Source organism: Coregonus lavaretus (assembly GCF_964263955.1).
Source record: "Coregonus lavaretus genome assembly, chromosome: 36".
Lineage (NCBI taxonomy): Eukaryota > Metazoa > Chordata > Actinopteri > Salmoniformes > Salmonidae > Coregonus > Coregonus lavaretus.
Window position 1 is genome coordinate 4,611,298 of NC_140023.1, and position 12,403 is coordinate 4,623,700.

Consider the following 12,403-nt stretch of genomic DNA (forward strand, 5'->3'; position numbering starts at 1 on the left):
AATCAACAGCATTATTTTCCCTATATTGTAATAAAAGCACAGACTGTAACAGGTCTGTATCCCACCAATGCTGTAAACGTTTCGATATTAACGACATAACACTGGATTCCGTAGCCCCTAAGAGGAGACCCCGCGGTAACGTTTGATTGACGTAGTGGAAGAAAAATAACGGATTACAAGATGGCGGTCTGTGGACGATAGTGAAGGGGCCGTCGTAGTTGTTTTCAACGGTGAATTTTACAGTTCGCTAGATATCCTGCCTTCTGCGGGAAAAAATAATCAGCAGCATAATATGTTCATTAATTAGCGTTACGTTTTAGCACATTATTGTGTATCATACTCCGATGTATGTCTGGGACATGCGGGTAGAAACACGTTTGAAGCTCGGGGATAAGAATATAGCTAGGCAACTATTTTAAAGATAGGGTGAACTAGTGTTTGCTAGCTAACGCGTTAGCTTTTCCTCAAGGTAACCATGTCGGATACTCGGCGGCGTGTGAAAGTATACACGCTGAATGAAGACCGACAGTGGGACGACAGGGGCACAGGACATGTCTCGTCCACCTTTGTCGAACGACTGAAGGGAATATCATTATTAGTTCGGGCGGAATCCGACGGTGAGTTGCTAGCTAGCATATCTTATTAGTAGACGATGGCTCGTCACTTGCCTGTGTTTTGTTCGTAGTTAGGTAGCTAGTACAGGCCTCCAATTCAAAAACTCCACATCGCTAGCTAGCGAACGGTCACCCAACTAACAAACTAGTTAGCTAGTTGAGTTGGCTAATTATTAGCTCGCTAGCTACTAACACGTAACTGCTGATGTCGACGTGTATGAGTTAATCTAGCCAACTACTGTAGCTAGCTAAATCACTATATTGCTAATGCTAGCTGTCTAATGTTTAACGTTTACTTGTAACGTTAGTGGTGATAGTGTTTTAAGATAACTGATTTGTTTATTTATCGATGTAACGCTAACCTAACGTTAGCTAGCCAGTGCTTGGAAGATCAATGTGGTTGAACTGACTTCCTTTGTGAACCTCTTTTCGTTGAATACTTTTAACGTTATATAACACATTTAACTAGTTAGCTAGTTATATTTTTAACGAACATTGGTACATTAAAAGTAGTGTATCCAACTAGCTAGATAACGAGCTAGCCAGCCAACTAGCAACCTGGTCAAATAACTGTTGCACAGCTTGCTATCTTAACGTTAACTAGGTACTAGTAAACTCACTTGGCTAAGTCGGTAGTAAATAAAGGGACAGTTGTTTGCCAGCCCATAACAAATTGTCAGCTAATTTATAATAAATTGTCTTTGTTTACATGAACAGTTTGTCAGTAAAAGTGTAGTGTTCAGGTTTCAGCAGTATTGTCAGTTACAACAGCCATCTTGTTGTTGATATTAAGGCTTATTTGACGAACATATTATTTCACACCCATGTTCCTGAATTATGAAGTTGTTTATTATATAGTTGGGAACATTTAGGCAGCAAATAATTATTTCAGTATGGTAGTCGTTAGCTAACTGAATGCCCTCATGTCTTTTAGGCTCACTTCTTCTGGAGTCTAAAATCAGCCCAAATACTGCATATCAGAAACAGCAAGTGAGTATTCTGCCTCTATCGAGGTCTGCTGTGTATCTTCAGTGTACCTTCAGTGTTTTATTTGCTCTGGGGCAGGTCCATTTATAGAAGTAGCCTATGTATCTAAAGAATTGTGAATGTGTACAGTTGCGGTTTAATTTTACTCAGCAAATAATTGATAATTACAAACCTCGAGTTATGAAAAATAATTGTCTGAACTTGATCATGAGAACTGTCTTTCCCCGCTCAGGACACCCTGATCGTGTGGTCTGAAGCAGAGAACTATGATCTGGCTCTGAGTTTTCAGGAAAAAGCTGGCTGTGATGAAATCTGGGAAAAGATTTGTCAGGTATAGTACTGTGTTTACTCTATATGGTTGTGTAAGTCAGTGTAAGGTTTATGTGTATTACTGCTATTTATAGTCATTTTATGGCACCAGAAAGCACACTTTTTAACTGCAGGAACTACATGTATAGAACATGTCACAACTGTTGGTGACACATGTACACACAAGTAAAAAAAAAAAAAAAAAACATGCCCTTGCAGAAGAAAATTGTCAGGAAGCAATTGATTGTACCATATTTGCTTGTTATTTGAATCTCCAGCCCCCAAAACTATGAATAACCATGTATGTGCATTGTAGGTCACTGCTGCTTTTTTTAGGTGCCGGTAAACATACATTTTCTTTGTACGCCCTTATGAGACTAAGCCATTAGTATTTCATAATTTTTAAGTATAGAATATCATGTTATAGAAGTTCGTCCTTTGCAATGGGGGACTAGAGACCTTCTGTTGTTCTTACCAGTGGCCTGTCTAATTTCTGCCCCAGGTGCAGGGGAAAGACCCTGCGCTGGAGATCACCCAGGACCCCATCGATGAGTCCGAGGAGGAGCGCTTCGAGGAGATGCCAGAGACCAGCCACCTGGTGGAGCTGCCTCCCTGTGAGCTGGCCCGGCTGGAGGAGATCGCTGACCTGGTGACTTCTGTCCTGTCCTCGCCCATCCGCCGGGAGAAGTTGGCCCTGGCCCTTATGAGCGAAGGATACATGAAGAAGCTGCTGCAGCTCTTCCAGGTGTGCGAAGACCTGGACAACCGGGAGGGCCTACATCATCTGTATGAGATTGTGCGTGGCGTCCTCTTTCTCAACAAGGCGGCTCTATTCGAGGTCATGTTCTCGGACGACTGCATCATGGACGTGGTGGGCTGCCTGGAGTACGACCCGGCACTAGTGCAGCCCAAAAGGCACCGCGAGTTCCTCACCAAGACGGCCAAGTTTAAGGAGGTGATCCCCATCACGGACTCAGAGCTGCGGCAGAAGATCCACCAGACGTACCGTGTGCAGTACATCCAGGACATCATCCTGCCCACGCCTTCAGTCTTCGAGGAGAACTTCCTTTCCACCCTCACATCCTTCATTTTCTTCAACAAGGTGGAGATAGTCAGCATGCTGCAGGTGAGTCACTGCAAACCAACAGAGCCAAACAGCTTTTTTTTCTTCTCCTCTTCGAGTTTGCCATTCTTGACTACAAATGGAGTGTAAGTCAATCTGTTTATATATTTATTTGACATTTTGCAGGATGAAATCTCTTGAGATACACATCTAGTTTTTGAGTGTCCCAAAAAAAATAAAAAAAATACTTAGTAACAAGAATAATATGGCAACTGTCTAACAATAACAATGAAATAATAATACAAATATTTAAAAAGTACACTAACAGCATAAACATTGTTGTACAACTACTAATAGGCCTACAACTAATAAACTACTGCTACAACTACTAATACAATTAATAAACTACTGCTACAACTACTAATACAATTAATAAACTACTGCTACAACTACTAATACAATTAATAAACTACTGCTACAACTACTAATACAATTAATAAACTACTGCTACAACTACTAATACAACTGCTACAACTACTGCTACAACCACTAATACAACTGCTACAACTACTGCTACAACCACTAATACAACTGCTACAACTACTAATACAACTGCTACAACTACTGCTACAACTAATAGATTACTGCTACAACTAATAATACTACTGCTACAACTACTAATACAACTAATAAACTACTGCTACAACTACTAATACTACTGCTACAACTACTAATACTACTGCTACAACTACTACTAATACAATTTAATAAACTACTGCTACAATTTAATAAACTACTGCTACAACTACTAATACAACTACTAAACTACTGCTACAACTACTAATACAACTGATACAACTACTAATACTACTGCTACCACTAATAATACTACTGCTACAACTAATACAACTAATAGATTACTGCTACAACTACTAAAAACTAATAAATTAAGTACCTATAATATATATACAGTGGGGAAAAAAAGTATTTAGTCAGCCACCAATTGTGCAAGTTCTCCCACTTAAAAAGACGAGAGACGCCTGTCATTTTCATCATAGGTACACGTCAACTATGACAGACAAAATGAGGAAAGAAAATCCAGAAAATCACATTGCAGGATTTTTAATGAATGTATTTGCAAATTATGGTGGAAAATAAGTATTTGGTCAATAACAAAAGTTTCTCAATACTTTGTTATATACCCTTTGTTGGCAATGACACTGGTCAAACGTTTTTTGTAAGTCTTCACAAGGTTTTCACACACTGTTGCTGGTATTTTGGCCCATTCCTCCATGCAGATCTCCTCTAGAGCAGTGATGTTTTGGGGCTGTCGCTGGGCAACACGGACTTTCAACTCCCTCCAAAGATTTTCTATGGGGTTGAGATCTGGAGACTGGCAAGGCCACTCCAGGACCTTGAAATGCTTATTACGAAGCCATTCCTTCGTTGCCCGGGCGGTGTGTTTGGGATCATTGTCATGCTGAAAGACCCAGCCACGTTTCATCTTCAATGCCCTTGCTGATGGAAGGAGGTTTTCACTCAAAATATCACGATACATGGCCCTATTCATTCTTTCCTTAACACGGATCAGTCGTCCTGGTCCCTTTGCAGAAAAACAGCCCCAAAGCATGATGTTTCCACCCCCATGCTTCACAGTAGGTATGGTGTTCTTTGGATGCAACTCAGCATTCTTTGTCTCCCAATCCTCTTCTGGATCATCCAAATGCACTCTAGCAAACTTCAGACGGGCCTGGACATGTACTGGCTTAAGCAGGGGGACACGTCTGGAATTGCAGGATTTGAGTCCCTGGTGGCGTAGTGTGTTACTGATGGTAGGCTTTGTTACTTTGGTCCCAGCTCTCTGCAGGTCATTCACTAGGTCCCCCCGTGTGGTTCTGGGATTTTTGCTCACCGTTCTTGTGATCATTTTGACCCCACGGGGTGAGATCTTGCGTGGAGCCCCAGATCGAGGGAGATTATCAGTGGTCTTGTATGTCTTCCATTTCCTAATAATTGCTCCCACAGTTGATTTCTTCAAACCAAGCTGCTTACCTATTGCAGATTCAGTCTTCCCAGCCTGGTGCAGGTCTACAATTTTGTTTCTGGTGTCCTTTGACAGCTCTTTGGTCTTGGCCATAGTGGAGTTTGGAGTGTGACTGTTTGAGGTTGTGGACAGGTGTCTTTTATACTGATAACAAGTTCAAACAGGTGCCATTAATACAGGTAACGAGTGGAGGAAGTTAAAGAAGAAGTTATAGGTCTGTGAGAGCCAGAAATCTTGCTTGTTTGTAGGTAACCAAATACTTATTTTCCACCATAATTTGCAAATAAATTCATTAAAAATCCTACAATGTGATTTTCTGGAAAAAAAAATCTCAATTTGTCTGTCATAGCTGACGTGTACATATGATGAAAATTACAGGCCTCTCTCATCTTTTTAAGTGGGAGAACTTGCACAATTGGTGGCTGACAATACTTCCCCCCCCCCCCCCCACTGTATGTGTATGTATATATATATATATATATATATATATATATATATATTTACAAATATCACATGGTGATGTTTCTATTAGTTAAAAACAGTTTGTTCTTAACATTTTGAAAAGGGGCTTTCTTAAATTCACTGTGATTTGAATGCCCTGTTTTCTATAGGTAAATTATTCCAATCAGTTGGGTCTTTGTATCTGAAAGATCTTACGCCAACCTCATGATGTACCCTTGTAATTGCTGCTGTTGCTGAAAGGAGTAGTGCGAGTCTTGTAAAGTTAGGTGTTCCTTAATACATACAGGGAAATTTAAGTTGATCAATTTAACAAGAAATTGGTACCTATGCAATGTTATCTTAACTAATGCCTCTTCAGCTCGGGTGTTCAGTTTTAACAGTTGTTGTGACATTTTAGTGTGTGAAGCAAAGGAAATAAAGCACTGAATTTAACTGGCTACATATAACACACACTTTCACACCATTGTCAATGTACATTTATATTTTAGTCATTTAGCAGACGCTCTTATCCAGAGCGACTTACAGTTAGTGAGTGCATACATTTTTCATACATAATGTTGTTGTAACTGAGTTTCTCTATTCATGCTTTTATTTTCCTGTGAAACAGTTTGCCCCATCTGAAGATAAATCGTAATCCGTACATGTATGTGATATTCTGCTGTTGTAAAAAACCTGGAATGGATTAACCTTATGAATGTATTTGAATGTATTTTATTTTACATAAATAGAATGTCATATGAAATGTGATAAAATACTCATGCCACTTTGTTGTCTTCAGTATTGTAAATCGATGCTTGTTACTTCTCTAAGGATTCGTTCTAGATCAAACTGTTTGTCTTTGGCTCTGATGTTAGTGAACAGGTTTGTAGTTGATGGGTCATCTTCAATTTAAGCAGGGAATCTAATGTGAAGCCAACCTACCAGTAGGCCCTGAAGTATGTCTTGGATCTCACGTTGGTAACAACGATAAGGTTGTGGCATGATTTGTTTTTTTTAACTTCCCTTGTTGGCACTTGGCAGTATAATTATACACGTTTAGAAGCTCAAGAGGGACTTGGCCCTGTCTATTGACCCCTGTAATAAATGTGTATTTGGGTTCAGTCCTAGTGCTTTTCAACATGACCTCTCACCTCACAAAACCTCTACAGACCACAGAACTGAGATGCAGTGAGAATGTTAACTTTATATCCCTGCCTTGCACTACAGGAGGATGAGAAGTTCCTAACTGAAGTCTTTGCACAGCTAACAGATGAAGCCACAGAGGACGGTAAAAGGAGGGAACTAGTAAGTTTAATGACGAACTCGTTTTATTAAAAGCATACAAATACTAAGCTTTTATCCCATGAATGTTTCAGTGATGTACTCTCCTGTTTTCCTTCCTCTTCACAGGTGAACTTCTTCAAAGAATTTTGTGCTTTTTCACAAACCTTGCAACCGCAAAATAGAGATGCTTTCTTCAAGACTCTGGCAAATCTAGGCATTCTTCCTGCTCTTGAAATAGTCATGGTATGAATGTGTACTATGTACATTTTAAATGCCTTGTTTTTGCATATTTATCCTAGACATTTTGTCATGTGTTTGGTGTGGCAACATTCTCTCGATCCCTTGAACGTGAAATCCCATCTCACCTTCAACGGCTGTATCTTGTCAGCACATGTCAAAATAAGTATAATGTATGTCTCTTAAAGATAACTTTATCTACTTACCATGTGTCAGATTAATTTGTGGATACCATTTGTCTCTTTCCATACAGTTTGACGGAAGTTGCTATATAGCGTTAGCGCAATTGCTAACTAGCGTTGGCAACTGCTAGCATGCTAGTAGATACCATAGACTTCCAGTCATTGCACTACAGCTAGTTAGCATTGGCTCGCAAAACTACCTAACTTCCTTCATACTGAATGCAAACCAAACAAATTGTATCCATGAGCATCTGATTGGGGATGTAGATGAAGGGCTTCATTGCCTAAATCCTGAAGTATCCCTTTAATCCTAAACTTGAAAAGGTCTAAAAAGTCAGTTAGTCCAGATTGCACTAAGGCTCCTGAGCCCCTAAAGAAACACGTGGATGGAGCTGAATGCACTATTCGTTTGAGCTCACTGTGTGTATCCAGTGTGTGACTAGTGTGTCTCACCGTCTCCACAGGGCATGGACGACCTGCAGGTGAGGGCTGCAGCCACAGACATATTCTCATACCTGGTGGAGTTCAGCCCCTCCATGGTCCGAGAGTTTGTTATGCAGGAGCCACAGCAGACTGATGATGTAAGTATGTTATATAGCTAGGCTTACATGAAATGTGATACTGGTGGGCCAATTTCTCTGCCAAATGGAGCTGTGATTATGTAAATGATTATTTAACCAGTGAAATGTTAATTTATAAAATGCACATTGAACTGTTTCTTATAGTAGGTGTTTACTGTTAACCCAAGCATACCCTTTCTGAGCATTTAGATGTGTCTGAATTCTCTAGGATGTTCTAGGTTTCCTGTACGTGATGCTACTTACTTGTTCATTAGGACGTGCTGCTGATAAACGTGGTGATAAAGCAGATGATCTGTGACTCAGACCCTGAGTTGGGGGGTGCTGTGCAGCTGATGGGGCTCCTACGAACACTGATTGACCCAGAGAACATGCTGACCCCCACCAATGTAAGACCATGTCCAAACACACACACTCTTCTGTCATAACACTGGGTGTAATGACTATTATACAAGAAAACAGAACAGCTAGCTATACCTCATGAGTTGTATGATACTTTCATTACATGAAAGATGAACTCTGCAATATGACAGCATTGCTGTCTACTAATCTATTTTTTACTTTGAATCCCGTTAGAAAACGGAGAAGACAGAGTTTCTCAGCTTCTTCTACAAGTACTGCATGCAGGTCCTCACAGCCCCTCTATTGGCCAACACTGTAGAGGAGAAGAAGTCTAAAGGTGAGGAGGGGGGACCTTTTGTATTTAACTCATGTGATTATAGATCTAAATGGATGTATGCATGGTCTGTGCTATCCGGGATCCATGGGACGTCCGCTACCTCCCATTGAAGTTGACTTTTTAAATGGTTATGGCAAGGGTTATGGTTTAGGGAAGGGACGTCCCAAGGATCCCGGATAGCACTGATAATGTATGCATTGTGTGTATGGACTCTGGTCTTGTGTAGAATTTGGTGTGTTTAGGTCCAGCTCTGTGTTGATATGCATAGCTTTTTGGTGGGCAGGCCAAGAAGTCTTGGTTTGGATCTATTTACATGACTGATATTCATTGCTTTTATTATATCTCTCAGATCTGCAAGAGGGGTCCACCAAGATCAACCCAGTGTGCCCTGGTATTTAACCATACATTATCACAATCATAATTCTCATTTGACTAAGTGTGTCTCTCCCTATTGTAAATGCATGCCTCTATGTCTTCCAGATAATTTCCAGACAGCTCAACTCCTGGCTTTGATTCTGGAGCTGCTGACATTCTGTGTTGAGCACCACACATATCACATAAAGACCTACATCATGAACAAGGACCTGCTGCGACGAGTCCTGGTGCTAATGAACTCTAAACACACCTTCCTGGCTCTGTGTGAGTCACCGGGGAAACACTACAGAGGGACATGGGTTCTAGAATATGGGGAGCACCAAGTGTTGAATTTGTTTTTTCATGATTTGATTAATGAAGCACATCAAGCTAGAACCCAGACCTTTGGACCCTTGGCTCCTGGGTATAATCCATTGATAAATCCACAACCTAAATGTACTGCTTGTGGTGTAAGTAGTTGCTGTATGGAGTTTACTCAAAGCCTCTTTTCAAGGTGTTGATTGTACTGGTTGTCTTTTAACAGGTGCTCTGCGCTTCATGAGGAGGATAATCGGGCAGAAGGATGAGTACTACAACCGATACATTATCAAAGGGAACCTGTTTGAGCCAGTCATCAACACCCTGCTGGACAACGGAACTAGATACAACCTCCTAAACTCAGCCATCATCGAACTCTTTGAGTTCATTAAAGTTGTAAGTTCATATTCACCCTTTTAACATGTCTGGTTACCATTTTACCACATGCACACATCCTAATGACATCTATCTCTACAGGAGGATATCAAGTCCCTCATAGCACACATCATAGACAACTACTTCACAGCTCTTGAATCCATTGAATACGTCCAGACGTTCAAGGGCCTGAAGGGCAGATATGAGCAGGAGAAGGATCGACAGACCCTGAGACTCAACAGGTCAGTGTTCCGTCATCTCCCTCACAGACATGGACAACTGGAATGGCGTTAAAGTGGAACATTTGATTAGTTGATTTGTTTGGTTCAGCCAAAGAGGATAACTTAGCATATCATTTAATAGTAGTTTGTTTGTGTTGAGCAAAGTAACTTAAGCAGTGTTTATTGCATGCAATGCTTTTAAAGCCAATGTTGCATTGTCAAGTGACATACATTTTTTTCATGTTATTTATATAAAGCCTGTTAAAAGTAGTCTTAACTGTATCCAAGCAGATATCGTAGGGATGCTCGAACACTGGACGGGGATGAGGAAATGTGGTTCAATGATGATGATTATGAAGAAGGAGAGGCTGTTGAGAAAAGCAGGCCAGAGGAAGAGTTCCCAGAGAGCTACGGAAAGTATATGGAAGCAAAAAAAGGTAAGTGCCGCCACTCTGCGAAGTGTATGTGTTGAACCCCACTGCTTGTGGATTGGTATGTTCACCCATCTCTTTGCAGTTAAAGAGAGTGACAACAAAGAGAACTTCCCAAAGCAGACCCCAACTGGCAGCTTTAAGTTGACCTTTTCTCATTCTGCAGGGGCTGCCAACGGTGCCAACGGCAAGCCAGCTGCCTCGCCCGCCGCCGCAGCCAGTCCCAACGGCTCTCCAGCCAAGTCGGCCGCGCCACCCGGCGCCCTGGTAGTCAAGGTGAGCTTTCCCTGTCAACTGCCATTCTAATTGCCAAGGTGAGCCATATCCTCTTTCTACCTGTCAATCTGTAGTAAAAAGCCCCATTTTCCTGCCACCCCAGTAGTAAAAATTATCAAACCCAGGGTTGAGTCACTTGAGTTCTAATGTGACCTATGTTCTCGTTGACAGACTGCGATGGTCGGCCTTGTAGACTACCCTGACGATGAAGACGAGGAGGAAGAAGACGAAGAGCAGTCGCCACGGAAACGGCCCCGTCTGGGCTCCTAAGCCAGTGAAGTCGTCAGGTCTTGGTCAGCTGTGCCACAGTCACAGTCCACTGGACAGAGACCACTCCCACCTTGCTACCCTCCCAGCCTGCCCCCTGCTCCTACGTCCCCATACCTGGCCTGTGGACCAGAGAGGTTGAACAGTGCCAAGGTTTCCCTGTTGCTCCGGCAGGGACGCAGCACTTCACCCAAACCTCAGCCGCTCTACAGAAGGGGGAGCAGGGGCTAATGGGAGAGCCAGTCAGGCTAGCAGGACTAGCCGCTTAGTAATGGAAGCTTGATTGGCTGACCCTACAGAACTGTTCCTTTGGGTTGGGTGGAGGGAACTAGGCAAAAAGAGGGGGGTAGGTAAAAAAAAAAAAAAAGAACCTACAGAAAACAAAAGTTGCTTAGTTCTGAGGAGCAGGACTGAACCGTTGAAGCTGGGGCTGCATTGCCGAGGCTCACACACAACTAGCCAGGAATCCTGTATTCATGAGTTTAAAAGTACTGTATAGTTATTTTTAATGATTTGCCCCTTAAGTGATTTTAAAAGGGGAGAGCTATACCTGCCAGTGTTTTTTTTTTTTTTTGCTGCACAATTGGTGGGACCACTGTTCACCCTTTTAATTCAATTCATTGTAGAAAGCAAGAGTTGCAATGCTGGTTTTAAAATAACATGTATTAAACTGCAGTAAAGTCATTTTTGCAGCCCACTGAGTGTCTGAAGTTTGTGTATTCAGTGGCTTTGACTCACTGTGGCTCCCTTTCAACGGAGGTACCAGAGGTTGTCTATTTTCCAGCAGGTATGTGTATCTTGTTTTAAGAGAACACAAACCCTTCTCAGTGGTGCATACTACTGGTGATCCAGTTCAGTACTCCTGATGGGTTGAGTTGATTTTGTTGCTAGCACAGTTCCTGTGGGTCAGAGCATATTTCAGTAGTGGTGGCTAGACCAGCTACTGCCATTTATATAGACCAGGGATGGGCAACTGCCCCCTCCCCCCATTTTTGTTGTTGAAGGAACAGTGTGGGTCTCAATTTACTGTGGCGTTAGAATATGCAATTTTGAAATTTGGTTGTGCATCAGCAGTTTCTCTTATGACAGTCATTCAATTATCCCATGTTGGCAAATTTTTTGGGGGGGGGATTGGTAAATTAGTCTAAGCCAGCTCTCTAAACTTGTGATCATGGTTGAATTACCGACCGGGGACCCCCATTGATCATCAGAAACTGCAAACATGTCTCCACCCTTTGGCAAAATGTTTGCAGGAAATTAGCTGTAACACTGCACATTTCTCTCCACCCCATGGCAAAAGGAGTACAATTGCATGAAATTAAAGTAGCAGAATGTGTAGAATTGCAGGAAATTAACTTCTAATTTATCTTCGCTGTCAAGAGAGCTGCTAAATTGTTTTGCTCGCTGGGTGGGGGGCTCAGGTCTGCTCTGACAATCTGTGGGTCTGGATGTTTAAGCAGATCTGTGAGCCACTGCGGCCCCTCGTGAGTTTTGGGTGGCCCCTACCCCCCCATCAATTGCCTATCCCTAATAGACATTCCTATTGACAGATGTAGTTTGAGATGGAAAGCATTTGTTGGAGTAGCTGCGAATGCCCAAATGTCTATAGAGCTTAGGTTTGTTTTCTCCCTGAAAAATGTGTACAAAGTGCATTTACTACCACTATCTCCATTCTAAACTTTTGTATACAGTTGATACGTTTTCAGATTAAACGTGACCCTGGCATTAAAGTTGTGGATCTAG

The 12,403-nt window shown here is 41.8% G+C and overlaps 1 protein-coding gene across 2 annotated transcripts; it reads left to right on the plus strand.

Annotated features, from left to right (window-relative positions):
- Positions 1 to 156: 156 nt before the first annotated feature.
- On the plus strand, positions 157 to 11,357 carry LOC311111007 (serine/threonine-protein phosphatase 4 regulatory subunit 3-A-like). Of its 2 annotated transcripts, XM_084153690.1 has the most exons (17): positions 157 to 230; positions 470 to 617; positions 1,549 to 1,604; positions 1,834 to 1,932; positions 2,413 to 3,036; positions 6,686 to 6,763; positions 6,869 to 6,985; positions 7,626 to 7,742; positions 7,997 to 8,128; positions 8,316 to 8,418; positions 8,768 to 8,809; positions 8,899 to 9,057; positions 9,317 to 9,486; positions 9,568 to 9,707; positions 9,978 to 10,123; positions 10,284 to 10,393; positions 10,565 to 11,357. In XM_084153690.1, the coding sequence occupies exons 2-17, from the start codon at positions 476 to 478 to the stop codon at positions 10,661 to 10,663; spliced, it is 2,334 nt and encodes a 777-aa protein (XP_084009816.1). In that variant the 5' UTR covers positions 157 to 230; positions 470 to 475; the 3' UTR covers positions 10,664 to 11,357. The 2 variants fall into 2 exon arrangements, with proteins under 2 accessions (XP_084009816.1, XP_084009817.1); XM_084153691.1 differs by having other exon boundaries at positions 157 to 617; positions 10,284 to 10,431.
- The last annotated feature ends 1,046 nt before the right edge of the window (positions 11,358 to 12,403 follow it).